Below are 16,288 nucleotides of genomic sequence, written 5' to 3'. Positions count from 1 at the left end.
ATAAATATTTTTTTAAATATAAAATTATAAAAGAAGATTGAAGAACTTTTATACTTTCACACCTGATGATTTCTATCCAGTGGCGGATCTAGGGGGTTCTTGGGGTCCGGACCCCCCCCCCATTGAAAAATGTATTCAATTTTGTTTTGTATAAACAAAAAATCATTAACTTAGTCTGGCGATTTTAAAGTTTGCCCCCCCCCCATAAAAAAAAATCCTGTATCCGCCCCTGCTATCCAATCTCTCATCTCATTGATACTGGAGCCTGCAGAGTTTGAAACAGTCACAGTGACAGTAACGGTCTGGGTGAAGGTATTCTTTATCATGTCATAGTATTGCTTAGTTTACATGCAAAACGTATCATTTGATTCCGCAAAGATAGCGTCCTTGTTCGTTTTCATTGGGCGTGTTAGTCAGTAACGGTCTGGCTAAAGGTATTCTTTATAATTTCTTAGCAATCAATGATTTTTTTTCTTTTAAAATTTGTTTGGTATTTTATCATTTAATTTCGTAAAGATAGCGTTCTTGTTCGTTTTCATTGGGCGTGTTAGTCAGTAACGGTCTGGGTGAAGGTATTCTTTATCATTTCATAGTATTGCTTAGTTTACATGCAAAACGTATCATTCGATTTCGCAAAGATAGCGTTCTTGTTCGTTTTCATTGGGCGTGGTAGTCAGTAACGGTCTGGGTGAAGGTATTCTTTATCATTTCATAGTATTGCTTAGTTTACATGCAAAACGTATCACTTGATTCCGCAAAGATAGCGTCCTTGTTCGTTTTCATTGGGCGTGTTAGTCAGTAACGGTCTGGCTAAAGGTATTCTTTATAATTTCTTAGCAATCAATGATTTTTTTTCTTTTAAAATTTGTTTGGTATTTTGAATTTTGCAGGTTCACTCGATTGATCAACATTAATCAAATATGCTGACCCAAATAGTGTTCTGCTGTTACAGTAATAGAACGTGACTTGAAGTAAAGAATATGTTAGTTTAAATGTATGACAGTTCATGTCAAAAGACGAAAACGGAAATTAAAATAGTAACCGATTTTATATGTCCCCACTGCGCATATGTCAAAAACACACAAGTGCCATTTCGCCTATTCATAATATTTGACAATGTTCATTGGTTTATTATGTAAAATTCAAGACAAATGAAAGTACCCTATCATTTAAAAATATAATGTTTTCACTTTTCAGCATATGTCACCTGCCTACAATTTGAGATATGACCTACATGTAATATCTGCAATAAGAGCCTTTGGTAAAAACGACATAATACTGACAAGAAAATGACTGCAGTTATCCAATACAATAAAGCCATTATTTTTTCTAAAATTATGATGGTAATTTCCAACTTTTTTCAGTCAAATTTCCCAGGAGTACAATTTATTGCAAAATGAGGAAATTCTGGGTGTTTGTATTTATGAGTAAGCTTCAAGTGTTTCGCTTGGACCTGAAAACCTTATGCTCAGCGGAATGTGACTGCTGTTATGTGTTATTTGTATTTATTCTATGCTGACCGTTGAACTTTGAACTTTGACAACAGAAGTCGACAGCATAAATAGCTTTGACAACATTGATAACGCATAATTCCATTTTTAACAATATAAAAAATGTTAAAAGTAATTTAAGACGACCATGATACGATATATACATGTTTCACTTTATTTCACCTTGCGAACTCATCATGTATGAGTAGATAATGGTTATCCATATGAACCAGTGATAAACATATTACAAAACTACAAAATTACCGCCATTGCTGCAATTATAGTAAATATTTAGTTAACAAATTGTTTGATGATTGCGAACTTGTAATGTCAAATTTGGCGCGCATCCTATCAGAGTACAACATGACTGTGAACATAATCACGAATTTTAGTAAAGATAAATGCGTGTAAGTATTCCAGGACCATGTCCCAGCACCGACTTTGCATTCAGCAGCGCCTTGTGCTTTGCGCCCTCTATCAGTGTCATTTGATGTGTAATGTCAAATTTGGCGCGGTTTTAGTGCGCATGTCACTTTGTTCTCTGAAAGATCTCATTTTGTCTGGCGTGTGTTGTTGCGTTTTTGGTTAGGAAAACGTCATTTCGAACAGAAAATGGCTGACAAAGATGGAGGTAATGAATTATCTTACTATTTCAAACTTTCCCCAACTAATGATCTTAGTTTCATCGCTGTATGCTACTTTGATGTTTATATTTTTCAGTTAAACTTTGTCACTCTTCGTTTGTGAGTTTTATTTACGCCATTTTGATTTTGCCGGGGTTCCCTTTGTGGCTAATATCGCAATATCTGAGTTTTTTGTTGAGTGTGTGTTTTGATATTTGTCGGATAATTTATATTTCAGTTCTAGATTATATCAAAGTTATTGGTTCTCTTCTGTACGCTAACTTGAATTGTCTAAATTTTTGTTTTACCTCGCTTATGGACATGTGTGAGGCCACATAGATTAATATTTTAGTTTCGTCTCGATTGTTATCACACGTTTTAAACCATAATCGTCCTGGATAGAGTTAGAGAATGTTTGAAACCCGATATTTTGCTATGAGATTTTTACCAGATCTCTCCTTCATTGCTGCTCTATTTTCTTTGTGTGTCGCTGGGGCGGGTAGTTTGTAGCGTTATAGGTATCACACCACCATGAATAGCCCTGTGAGCAGTAATGTGAAATATTGATAACATTGAATTGAATGTTTTTGGAGCTATATTGCTAACATAGCTAGACTAATCATGTTCAAATTTTACACATGTGTCATATAAATCATTCCTTTCAGAATGTGATTCAAGATTGCTGGTGGTCAATTACTTGCTAATGCCATGGGCAGAATATAGGAAGGAATCGCATAACTGTCACACAAGCGTTATTCAGCCATTCTGCTGACAGTCGCTAAAACTGGACAGGGACTTAACAATGGCTTCTTTATCTGGTGTTGCATCCTTCCATGCCATGTCAAAAAAAAAAAAAATCCAATAATTTCAGAAACAGATTTATTTATTTTTCAGATGAAAACAGTATTTGTTGATACTTAGACATTTTAGTATTTGGCCAAAATGTTAAATAAATAAGAACAGAATGTTGCATGTCATTTGGAAATTTAATAAATGTACAAACAAACATGAATTTTTATTTGAATTGAGATTATGTTAAAATAAAACAACAAAACAAATACAAAACTTGGTTATTGCAAGAAGAAATGGTTCTGTAGTATCCTGTACACAATATATTACATCGAAAGAAGCATAATGGGGTAAAAAACATGATTTCAGTTTTATTGATCGTTTCAGAATGGTTTGTTTAAATTTTAAAAAAATGTCTTCCTGGTAGAGTATGTTTGTGACCCAAAGCACAATTCATTTGCTCTAATGTTGTGCATGTTTTGTACACTTGACGATGCACCTTGAATACAACTACAGTATTATTAATCTACTTGTGTTTCATCCATCAGAAACGTTTGATGATGCTGTGGAAGAGAGAGTTATAAATGAAGAGTACAAAATTTGGAAGAAAAACACTCCATTTCTTTATGATTTGGTGATGACACATGCATTAGAATGGCCAAGTCTCACAGCACAATGGTTACCAGATGTATCAAGGTAAATTTAGTTTTTCAAGAACATGAAAAATGTTTTTTTGTTAATGTAACAATACAATATTGATATTGCAAGAATGATTTGTTGGTAACTTTGTTAGTCAAGTCAGTCAATAGTATTATATGCTAAATGAAATTCAGTAAGTGCATTTTACCGAGGCCATAGAGGTCTATGCCACACCTGACTGCCATAATGCTCTTCTATGCTTTCTTCACAATAGTATGAGCCATGCATCAACAGATTTGATTGAAACTGTGCAAGATGCACCGTTATCCTTCACTTCTGCTTTACATCGTTCTCTCTGTCATGGATTTTAAATTCACTGTTTTATTCTTTAATTATTAGGCCTGAAGGAAAAGACTACTCCGTACACAGGCTTGTTTTGGGTACTCACACGTAAGTATTTCTAAGATACTGCTTGCTGCTCAAAATGCTGAATTTCATAGAACTTTGCCCCATTGTCATCCATCGTCATCGTAATAGTCAAAATCTATTCAACTCCAACTGACTGTCATTATCTGGGAAAGTTGTATAAAGAAGTCTGTTGAGAGCATCTATGATTTGGCCAGTATAGCTATAGAAATGTCACACATGTGTGTTGCTTAAACAATTTGAGCATTCTCGCAAGCGTGTACAACTGTTAAATGTTTCTATATACCAATGTCTATTGTAATTTTTAGGTCAGATGAACAGAATCATTTGCTGATTGCCAGCGTTCAGTTGCCCAATGCAGATACACAATTTAATGCATCACAATATGATAGTGAAAAAGGAGGTAAGAAATGATTTACTGATTTTCTTCACTTATTTTCATCTTGTCGTGGAGCTTTGAAGGAAACAATTTTTTTAACTAAAACACTTGGATGGCCTAAGTAAGCAATGAATGTCAATCCAGGCATTATAGTATTTGTTCTTTTGTATCATCTTCAAATAATGATCAATAGTTTTGATCTGTATTATTTACCATGTTTGGACATCTGCTGATGGTAAAAATAGTTGTAACCATGATGGGTAATACCACACAACTTTCCTTCTTTAATTAATTGCCAACGTGTTGTATCCACCTGGCAAACAAAGAGAATTAAATGTTGATAGGTTAATATTTCCCGATACTTGTTGCAAAATTAAAAACCAATTTATCATTGATGATAGGATTAGTGGGAACCTAGAATCTCTTGGGCAAATAGCAGGGTTCTCCCCAGGGCTTTTTAGCGCCGAGGTCCGCGGCGCTATACCTGTGAATCTCGGCGCTTCACTTGGGACCTCGGCGCTATGTGTTCCCACCTCGGCGCTTGATTTCATATTTGACATGCCAATATCAGATGTGAAAAAGCTTTGTTCGCCACGCCGGTCGGCCCCGACCGTCACTCAAAATTAGTGACCACCACGGAAATGCTTCCGACGAGGACTATTGTCTGATTGTTGGTATAATTAAGTACCGACCGACACGCATCCTGCCAGTCGTGGATTATAATTTATAAACAATAGACCTAGTCGCACGATACGTAGCGGCTAGTCAAATTTGTGGAATTAGCACCTCTTTGTTTGTAAGTAAATACTTTCTGCGATAGACACAGTCTTTAGATTTAAAGCTAAAATTATTTCAAAATCAATTCCACCTCGATATAACATGGTCAAATCGGAGTTCACGATCAGTTCACGCTACTCGAGAAAAAAACAACGTGTTTATTGCGTGATTTGGTAAAATACATTTGAACTGTTATCATTGGGAATCATGTAAAAACTATTCTTTCAAGACCTAATTTACCTTTTAAAAATTGCAAATCACCTCTTTTGAAAGCCGTCATGCAGTTTTCAATTGAAATCGATGCCAACAACATCGTGCTACGACATCGCTTTACTTCCGCAATGTAATTTTTATGCTCACTACCATTCGGAAAACTTCGGGTTCTACCGGCATTACCATGCGGCATTTTGATTGGTTAATGGAATTCTTGACCCATCGGGTCAAAGGACACATGCTAATGTTTCATAAACATCATGGCGGGTCTGTTTTTTTTTACCGAAGCGATCAAGTGATCAAAAATAATCGCTCCCGATAAAAATAAGTCTGATTTTACTTACATTTCATATAAAAAAAAAAAGAAGTAAAATTTGTTGAGGAATTATTGCTATAACTGGTGTATAACATGGCCAAGTAAGTTATGTCACGTCGTAACTTTGATGATCGTTTTGAAGCTTTATTTGTTCGCTCATTACTGTAATTGTAAACGTTTTAGAAGTTGATGGTACGAATAATAAATTACAACAATACGTCAATTAATTACGTGATCGATTTTTTGAAGGAGAATGTTTTTGGAGTGAATAAAATTATGAGATTCGTGAACATAAATCTGGCTTAACGTTTTGAATGCGTTTCCTTCAACGTTTTACAAAACAATTAAATTGCAACAATAATGTATTTGTGTTTGTTTTTAGTCTGCAGCATTTGTATTTCGAGAATGTTTCAAACTCATCTAAATTGTGAAACATAATGTGTTGATTCCATTAAAAAAAATATTTGCCTTGTGACTGAGCTCACTAATATTCATAATTGTAAATAAGTTCTGTTAATCAATGAAGGAAATATATGTAAATGATATGCAAATTATTATGCAAATTAGCCCCGGCGCTATGCATTTTTTCTGGGGAGAACCCTGAATAGTATATATTCTCTTCATTATTAACTTGTCTCCAAGTATTTGGTATTTAAAGCTCTTACAATTTTGCCTTGCAGAGTTTGGTGGTTTTGGGTCAGTGAGTGGCAAAATAGAGATAGAAATAAAAATTAACCATGAAGGTGAAGTTAATAGAGCTCGATATATGCCACAGAATCCTTGCGTTATAGCTACTAAAACGCCTACATGTGATGTTTTAGTTTTTGATTACACAAAGCATCCATCCAAACCGGGTAAGTTAAATTATATAATTTTTATATCAGCTGACTATCATACTGCCTTTGTGTATATAGTGCTTTACTCTTTAAAATTTCATATTACAAGATGTCTGCAAATATTCGTATAAAAATCATGATTTAGGGATCTTTAACTGACAAAAAAAAAAACATCGTCTGGCACTGTTTTAACACAATTTTGCACTGAACCTTAAAAGATGTTGTACGTACAAATGTCATCTGCATTTACTCTTCTGCCGTCAAGTCTCTCTCGGCCAATACTTTTGAACAATGTTCCAACAAGCATGGATTTTCTCTCAATATTTCAGAATATTAACTTAAAATTTGAATTATTCAGATCCGAGTGGTGAATGCCATCCAGATCTGCGACTTCGTGGACATCAAAAAGAAGGCTATGGGTTGTCTTGGAACCCTAATTTAAACGGACACCTACTGAGTGCTTCTGATGACCATGTAAGTACGCCTCTGAATGCCGCTACAGATTCATATGGTAATTCAGGACCCGCGGTAATTAAAATTCTTTTGTGATTTTGTCAGGGTCATTTGACAGTTTAATATTTATCGAGATTCATTACTTGCCAAGTTTTTTTTACCTGTGATTTTATCGTTAATATGTATGATTTCATAGTATCATGCTCACTCCAGTCGTGTGTATTCAAAATTATGAAATGTTGTCGACCAGAGTGAGAAGCACAATATCGAACCAAGATGGCGTAATTCATAACTCAATTGACACTCCAATCAATTTGTGAATAATAACTTGATATATTATATGTAAATATTAACGTATTAACATTGCAGCAAAACCATCAGGTTTTGAGTAGACAGTCATTTGTTGTCATTCCTTTCTAGACGATTTGTTTGTGGGATATAAATACTGTTCCAAAGGAGAACCGAGTTATTGATGCTAAGACTATATTTACTGGGCATACTGCTGTTGTGGAAGATGTTTCATGGCATCTCCTTCATGAAAGTCTTTTTGGATCAGTTGCTGATGATCAAAAATTAATGATGTGAGTAGTAAGAAAAAACCAAAGATACATTTGAATGAAGTTTAATATATCGCTACTTTAGGGGGATTCACAGACCAAATTGTTGGTTCAAATTTGTACATAATAAAATAACTGAATATACCTCGCTCATCCAACTTGGCGTCCATGCTTGAATAAGTGCCCACCCCCCACTTTTCGAACCTTTTTAGTTTTGGAACCACGTTCGGCTAAGTACCTATCCTCTACAAAATATCTTTGATTATTTGACATATCAGCTGGCGTGAATGTGTTGTTAATGCATAGACCATGGTCATAGTGCGTAAACTACAATGACCTGTCAACTGTGACACAGGCTTGTTTTGGATACTCGTACGCAAGTATTCCTAGGATACTGCTTGCTGCTCAAATGAAAACAGTAAATCATTTAACCTTTTAAAAATTGCTACCATGATGCTTTCAGGAATTCCCTGAAAATAACACAGAATTCTGTGGTCTAATTGTGCAAAGAAACATCATGGCAGAAATTGCTTTGCATCGTGAGTTTGTGTATGATCAAGCATGCAAGATGAAGATTTTGACTGTTCCCCCGGACCACGGATCATAATTAATATGGCACTTGGTCAACTAAAATTCTCATTTGCATACTTTTTCAAGAGATTCTTGGCTAATCGCTTTTCTCCCTAAAATACATAATATTTTTGAGCCGAGTCCCATGGACACTAAGTCAGACGACTACAGTATATGAACATATAATGCTATACTTTGATATAAGATTGATACACCATTGAGTTGAAACTTATTCTCGGTTGTATGATGATTGCGTTGAGTTTATAACTACTTTCTCAATTTTACCAAATGTTTTAATTCCTGGCCTCTAATAACAATATTTCAAAGTGTTACTTTGATTTAAATAATCCAGAAAATACTTCAGTAGTCCTGGATTTTTCTGAGGATCACTATGTATAACTAGATCTGATCTGAGCTGCAATCAATGCACAAAAGGTATATTGACAAGACTTGCAGGATTATTTCATTGTAAAGTAACTACACTTGTATCAATATAGCAGGTGATTTAGTCAAAGTGTATGAAAACATGGGTGATTAGCCATATACTTGTACCAAAATAGCGTACACACTGAACCCAGCATATAAGAGTTCATTTGATGACGTCTATACTACTACACAAAAAGATATCTCAGTACATGGTCCTTGTCTGTACATATTTTGATGTGTGTCATAGCGTTAGCCCAGGGGGGAGATTATCAGGTTAATGTATTTAGTAGGCTGCCTGCTTAGCACATTTTCATGGTATAATGTTGTAGTTCACTGCTTCCACAAATTACTTTGAACTTGCAAGAAATAATTATGGTAGATGTCATATTTTCATGTTAAAACTCTTCTTCCACACCTGAAAATGGTGAAAGCATAGGCTGCCAACGCCTATTGATAAATTGTTTGTAAACATCGCATACTACTTTCAAGGATAGTTGAAATTTCAATAACTTTTGTCAATAACTTTGCTATTTTGCGTAATCAGATACAACCTCCAACAATAGAATAGACTTACCGCACTCATTTGTGGAGAAAGGAGGACCAGATACACAACTATAGACGATAACTCTCGCATAGTTGAAAATTCATTCGTATTTCTTTTGCAGCTGGGACACGAGGTCTAATAATCCAAACAAACCAAGTCACACTGTGGATGCTCATACTGCAGAGGTGAGAACATACTATGAATACATAATTTAGAGTTTCTGGTAAACATTGTTTTTTGGAAGCTCTAATCAGTGTTTCAGCCAGAGCGCGGGCTTGCGTCATTTGACGCAAAAAAATAAACATTGTCCCTCAAAAATAATGGTTTGGGGTCACAGGGACGCACTGATACCATTATCCGGAAGCCTGGTTGTGAAGCGTTAGTTTTTTTTTATATATATATATAAACATCAGGTTGCACGTGGGAATGTTTTGATTCTGACTTCATTATTGTTTATATTGCCGCACGAGTAAGTGATTTGTATGACAGTTTCGCATTATGCCTTGTCTATTTTGTCTGCTACTATGGCAATGTGGCGACAATCAATTAGGTCTAAAATAAATTGTTGCTATTTTTTCTTTGAGGCCGCGTGCCGAACTGATTGATACAAAGTTTCGTTTCCATGGTGCCTCTGTGGCAGTTCAACATAGTTGGAAGTCGAAACACGTGAACACAGGGGAATTTACATTAACCGTCACTACGTCCATCGTGTCAATCGTCGTAAGAATGTCAAGCCAAAAACGAATCACAAGTTTTTTTGGAGGACATGGTACGGCAGCTACTACGAGTACGGCAGACACTGGTGAAGATGTCAACATCACCGAAACACAAGCTGAATCAAACCAGAGCATACAACACGATGATACGAACGAACCGGTCCACAAGAAACAGAAAGTCCGAAACTTCAGTAATGGGTGGCTGCAAAAACCGCAATATTCAGTGGTTGATCCATCACAATGAGAAAGGAATGATTTGTAAATGGTGTCAAGACACAGGGAAATCGAATTTGTTTGGACACGCGTAGCGGAGGATGCTTCAATTTTCGAACGTCCACTCTGGAGAGACATTTGCAGTGCTCTGATCACAAAAAAGCCATTCAAGAAATTGTTTTACGCCGTAATTTTCAAAAAGACACGTCGCGTGTTCTGAGCGACAAAGAAGAATCAATTATATCGGCAATGCGTAGTGTATATTGGCTTGCAAAGGAAGACATATCCACTCGAAAATATTCATCATTATTACAATTATTACAACTTCAAGGAATAAACAAGCTGGGAAAATTGAAATCTGGTGAATATGCGACATACACTACCCAACAAACTGCAGACGAAATGCAGGATGCCATGGCCACTGTAATTCCTAAAAATATTGAAGATCAGTTGCATGGTAGTGAGTTTGTCAGCGTGTTGACGGACAAAAGTACGGACATATCAGTAACCAAAAAACTGGTTGTATATGTGAGACTTATGGATTCGGACTTTTTGCCAAGAACTCGTTATTTGGGAAATGTTTCAGTAAAGAATGGAACTGCATTGGTAATCACTGAAACGCTGAAACAGATGTTACTAGATCAGAAAAAAATAGAAGCAAGACAACTACTTGGTTTCGGCAGTGATGGGGCGAGTGTCATGCGTGGACGGCTTAACGGAGTTGCAGCGAGACTGCGACGTGAAGTAAATCCTTTTTTGTTGAGCGCTCATTGTGTGGCGCACCGACTCGCTCTCTGTACAAGTCAGGCAGCCAACTCAGTAAACTATATGAAGAAATACCAACAAGTGTTGACGGACATTTACTATTATTTTAAACGTTCATCCGTACGTGTCGAAGCTGTGAAGGATATACAAAAGGTGTTAGATGACCCACAATTGAAATATAAAGAAGTCCACGAAGTGAGGTGGTTTTCGTTCTATAGTGCATTAGAAACAATTTATAGAACGTATGGCTCTCTCGTTACTTACTTCGAATCAGTATCACGACAAAACCCGATAGCAAAGGGAATAATGAACAAAATAACAGACTTTCAGTTCGTTGCAACAATGCACTTGTTGATGGATGTGATGTCCGTTATGACACAATTGAGTTTGGTTTTTCAAAAGGCTGACATCGACATCGCAATGGTTCAAGTGTCCGTTAACAGTGCCATTGCGAAAATTAAATCGAAGGTGGACAATTTGTAAACCAGTTGAATGCACTACGTGACAAATGATCGAAGTTCAAGTATTTCGACCATTCGATCAACGCATCACCCCCAAGCTGTGAAGCAATTCGAAAAGACGACAAAGAGCTTTACCGATAATATTTTGGAGAATTTAAATGAAAGATTTCCGACGAAGACTAGTGATGTTATAATCTCATTCGCTATTCTAGCTATGCGACCGCTAAGTTTCTTATCAAGTGACGACCTCGGTGAATACGGAAACAATGAAATGGACACGTTAATTAATCACTTTGGTACAGATTGCGAGTCAGATGATGGTACGGTGTTTACGGCTATAATTGACGGCCATGAGACCAAGCATGAATGGTCAGTTGTAAAGCCATTAGTAGTGCAACAGAAATATCCACGTGATAAGATGTCAACCTTATGGAAGATAATATACGAATATCATAAAGAACAATTTACAAATCTACTTAAATTGGCGAGTTTAGCACTTATACTTCCAGTTCAAACAGCAGATTGCGAACGTGGGTTCTCGATTCAGAATCGTATAAAAACCAAAACGCGTAATAGACTGCAACCTCATAGAGTGGATACGCTGTCTCTGATCTCTGGCGAGGGACCCAGTATTGAAGATTTTCAATTCAATGAAGCCCTTGCTTTATGGAAATCAAGTAAACCAAGGAGAGCATTTCATACGAAATGAATGTTATTATCTATACCCGTATATCTCATTAATGAATATTGATTGGCTTTGCTGATGTGTATTATGTACATTGTCAATCATGGAAATAAAAATTAAAGGTAAACATACTTTTTTGAGTGAAATGCAATTTATTATGAAAATTTAACAATGGGTGTCCCTAAAAAAAAAAATCGCGTGTCCCCACTTTTTGGCTGACATGGGTCACTGTGTCCCACGTTTCGAAATCCTGGCTGAAACACTGCTCTAATGCATGCCCAACAATTTACTCAATTACCATACATTTGTCCATGTAATCTTTCTGCATGTAATCTAATCACATATTTTTACTGCTAAATGTTGTGTCTAACAATCATTTATCTTTTTTTTTTCAGGTGAATTGTTTATCGTTTAATCCGTACAGTGAATTTATTCTTGCAACTGGTTCAGCTGATAAGGTAATACTAGTCACTGCTTGTTTTATCAGCAACGATCACATGAAACTGAGATGATTTGCTTGAATATGATTTCCGAAATATTGACATTTGTTATATAACAATTTCTTCTCTTCTAGCTAATGTTCATGTGAATGTCCTTAATTTGCCTCATCTATAGTTGGCAGGCAAATCAATAATTTCTATCAGAATTAAAACACGACTTTACAGCTGTGATTAAGTTGTGTGCTCTGATTACTTTAGCCATTGAAACGTTTTATAAGCTTTTGATACTAGTCACAAGTTGTCTCAGAATGAATGCAATATTTTGTAATAACGGTTTCATTTCTAGATTTTAATGACTTTGTGTTTATATTTTTTAGACTGTAGCATTATGGGACTTGCGGAATTTGAAATTAAAATTACATTCCTTTGAATCTCATAAAGACGAAATATTTCAAGTACAGTGGTCACCACATAACGAGACAATATTAGCTTCCAGTGGTACAGATAGAAGGCTACACGTGTGGGATCTCAGGTATGATTGCTCTAATGCACAATTCTGACTTGGATATTGATTTCACCAACTTAAATGATATTCACATTGGTGGTCTTTATTTGGAGGTTGGATTATTATTTTCATGAATTGCCAACTCGTACAATTCACATATTTGTCCAGAAAATGAGATGGTACTGTTACAATAAAAAACACAAAATTGAGTTGGCTTAAAATCAAATAAGTTTAATTTGAGAATATTAAAAAAATATTAATGAACAAAATGTTATTTTAGTTATTAAACAATGGCAAATCTACAAAAATATTGCTGAAAATCACACAAGACGGGTGGTCTTTAAAGAATCTTCAGCATAAGTGTTGTATGTAATAGTTTTATCCATTGCAAGACTTGGTGTACAATGTTTTCTGACCTAACTCAGAAATATAGTACATCTGTAAGATAGGCCTGTTTACTAATAAACCATTAAAATATTAAACTGTTGAGCTTTATGGAGAACAATAGATAAGAAAAATAAAATGCATCTTTTTCTGCATACATGAAATAGCAAAAACTGCCGTATTACCAAGTAATATCTGATAATACAAATCATGTTTTATAGTAAAATTGGGGAAGAACAGTCAGCTGAGGATGCCGAAGATGGACCCCCTGAATTGCTGTTTATTCATGGTGGTCACACTGCCAAGATTTCAGACTTTTCATGGAATCCAAATGAACCCTGGGTAATATGCTCTGTATCAGAAGATAACATAATGCAAGTATGGCAGATGGTGAGTGTATTTTGTGGTCGTCAAGGTAACCCTTTCACAAAACAAACCTGGTTAATGGAAAATTGATCATTTGGTAAACTATTAAAAAAATGAATACAAATGTTAAAAATGTTGCTCCAACATTTGTTGGGGCGGGACAGGGTCTTTCCAACAGTTAATAAAGTAGGACATGGTATTAGACTTTTATGCTATTGCAATTTTATTTCAAAAATTGTTGGCAAGGACAATTATCAAGAAAAGTAATTACTTTCAACTGTGAGTTGTATAGAAATGTCCCACAATTCAATGCATGCTTTTAAAGATGCCTAAATAAAAAGATCAAAATGAGTGATTTAATGCGCCTTGTTTCAGTCATGCACACCCATGTTTATTCACACATACATTCTCTATGCAGTATAGTTGAATATTCATGTTGATAGCTTTACCCTAAATCTATTTATTTAATCCTTCGTTATAACAATTCATACATGACATATTATCCGTATTTTTGTTCACAGGCTGAAAATATCTATAATGACGAAGAACCTGACACTCCTGCATCTGAATTAGAGCCGTCGACATCCTAAACACTACGTGTAAATAACTTGGCTCAATACAAATCTACTGACGCATCCTATGGAAGCTTAGGTGTACATAACTGACAAAACAATGTTGTCAACTTGCAGTTTTATCTAATTGATGCAGCAGGTATTCAACACGAGCAGGATATCATGGCGCTATATCAACTTCATAGATGGCGGGGGGGGGGGGGGGGGTGATCCAATTTTTATCAGATGATTATTGTCACTATATGTTGTACATGCTTCCTTAAACTTTGTATCGTTAATTAGCAGTGTGCAAATTTTAACTTCACAAAGTTGTTTGCTTTCTATACTTTTTCACATAAAAACAAAAAATTATACCGGAGTATCTTATTGTCAGGATTAATCAAATCTTAGATACTTATTTGAATTATTTACTAGTCTGATCTGAAGTGAAAGGAAACTATCCAACTTATTAAATTCAATTTCCAATAAAACCCTGAAACTGCGAAGCATGCTGAAATAAACAATTGTTTGAGGATGTACCATGGAATGATTGTGATAGAACCAGTCGTGTATTTGTATATATAAAAGTGCAGTGAACCCTTCCATGTCCCGATACATTATTTTGAGCATAAGCATGCCTACAATGAATTGAATCTTTTACAGTACATTATATTTGTAGAGAACTTAAAATTTAGTTTATTACTATAAAAAAACAATTTTTGAGAAAATGTCCTTATTTGAGTAATAGAAATATAGTAATTTTCATTATTAAAGTCACTGATATAAAAGTTGTTGTAGTTTTTTTGCATTGAATTTATTCTCAGTAAAGAGTATTCAGATTGCATGCACCGAAAATAGTCCACTGGTGAACAGACAAAATATGTGACTATATAGGGGGGTTGGCCATCTCTAAACAAAAACTACAGATTCCTGCAAAACAAGAGAAGAAAAAAATCCTAACTTGCACTGCGAAAGTTTTTTTGGTAGTAGTGTTAACAAATAGCCTTAAAGTTGGACTGTATGTGCAAAAACTTGCACTAATCTTACGAATATTCAAGCTCTAATGCCAACAATCTCAAAATGAAATGTGCCAATGACATGCATGGTGTTCCAGACAGCTCAATGAACAGTGTACATGTCTGTTGAGAGCTCAATTTGAACCCAATATTTTCCTTCTGGGCACATTAAACCATGGTTAACCAAACAACGTTGTCTGTTTAGCTCTGCGAGTATGCAGGTTATGCGATTAGAACCGTTTTGATCAAACCATTATAAATGGGGTGTACGGCTAAATGCACATACTAACGTCATCCAACTAGATGCAACAGTTGGACTTCATATTTACATTTTGTTGGATAACTGTCAGACAGCTATAATACAATTATTTTGAATAACATGTCAGTTGAATCTAAACTGGCTTCAAGCACCCAGCTAGAACTGATGGTTAATAATCTTTTATTTATCTAACAACTCTGAATGTGGTAGTTAACATTTGTAGTCTAATTAAATCTTGTTTGCAGCAAATGAGATTGCTATGCTGATTAGATATTAAGTTGTGCCAGGTGATTAATTATCATAATGAATAACAAGTACCCGGTAATTGCATTACATGGTTTCTGCAAGTTTAAGAAAACGGAGTTTGAACATAAAAAGATAGAGCATGTTGGAGATATTGATCAATAACTATATATAAAAACAATGGCCACCAGTCTGTCATTTTAAATCCAATCTAAAATGCATTTAAATTTGTACGAAGTGTCCATACACAACTGGATCAAAGTGCTTGATTTTGATGAATTTTAGCATTAAAATTTATGTACTGGTCATAGCTCCAAAACGTCATTCATTGAAACAAAATGGAATTTAAATATATCGTTTGATGTACTGTAAAACATTGAAATAGCTGCATACCATTTTAGTGAATTTGACTCAATACATGAATCTAAATCTTAATTTAGCTAAAATGCGAACAATCTCATTGTGAGAATATACTTTATTCTAAATTTGAATTGGACGTCTTAGCCAAAAGGTAAAAAGACTTGTTTTACACTATGTACCAAGTTTAAATGATATCCATCCATACACTGCCACCTTGGATTATCAAATGTGTGTGCACATGTGTAACAGTATAAAGTTTTAACATGATCCGTCAAGGCATGTTCGA

At 35.2% G+C, this 16,288-nt stretch overlaps 1 protein-coding gene across 2 annotated transcripts; it reads left to right on the top strand.

The window, feature by feature from the left end:
- The first annotated feature begins 1,993 nt into the window (after window positions 1-1,993).
- On the top strand, window positions 1,994-14,729 carry LOC100376117 (histone-binding protein RBBP7). Of its 2 annotated transcripts, none has more exons than XM_085505646.1 (12): window positions 1,994-2,121; window positions 3,451-3,598; window positions 3,941-3,991; window positions 4,276-4,370; window positions 6,333-6,506; window positions 6,847-7,016; window positions 7,362-7,522; window positions 9,160-9,223; window positions 12,274-12,336; window positions 12,696-12,850; window positions 13,429-13,597; window positions 14,095-14,729. In XM_085505646.1, exons 1-12 carry the CDS (start codon window positions 2,103-2,105, stop codon window positions 14,161-14,163), a joined length of 1,338 nt encoding a protein of 445 aa, XP_085361772.1. In that variant the 5' UTR covers window positions 1,994-2,102; the 3' UTR covers window positions 14,164-14,729. The 2 variants fall into 2 exon arrangements, with proteins under 2 accessions (XP_085361772.1, XP_002735775.1); XM_002735729.4 differs by having other exon boundaries at window positions 2,016-2,121; window positions 6,847-6,962.
- Window positions 14,730-16,288: the final 1,559 nt, after the last annotated feature.

This window comes from Saccoglossus kowalevskii, chromosome 11 (assembly GCF_978046115.1).
Source record: "Saccoglossus kowalevskii chromosome 11, keSacKowa6.1, whole genome shotgun sequence".
Classification (NCBI taxonomy): domain Eukaryota; kingdom Metazoa; phylum Hemichordata; class Enteropneusta; family Harrimaniidae; genus Saccoglossus; species Saccoglossus kowalevskii.
Note: the sequence above shows the minus strand (reverse complement) of the source record. Positions and strands in the feature narration are given on the sequence as shown.

Coding starts and splice junctions, on each gene's coding strand:
- LOC100376117 (XM_085505646.1), top strand. Junction 9,224..12,273: donor TGGATGCTCATACTGCAGAG/GTGAGAACATAC, acceptor TTTTTTTTTCAG/GTGAATTGTTTATCGTTTAA. Junction 13,598..14,094: donor TAATGCAAGTATGGCAGATG/GTGAGTGTATTT, acceptor TTTTGTTCACAG/GCTGAAAATATCTATAATGA.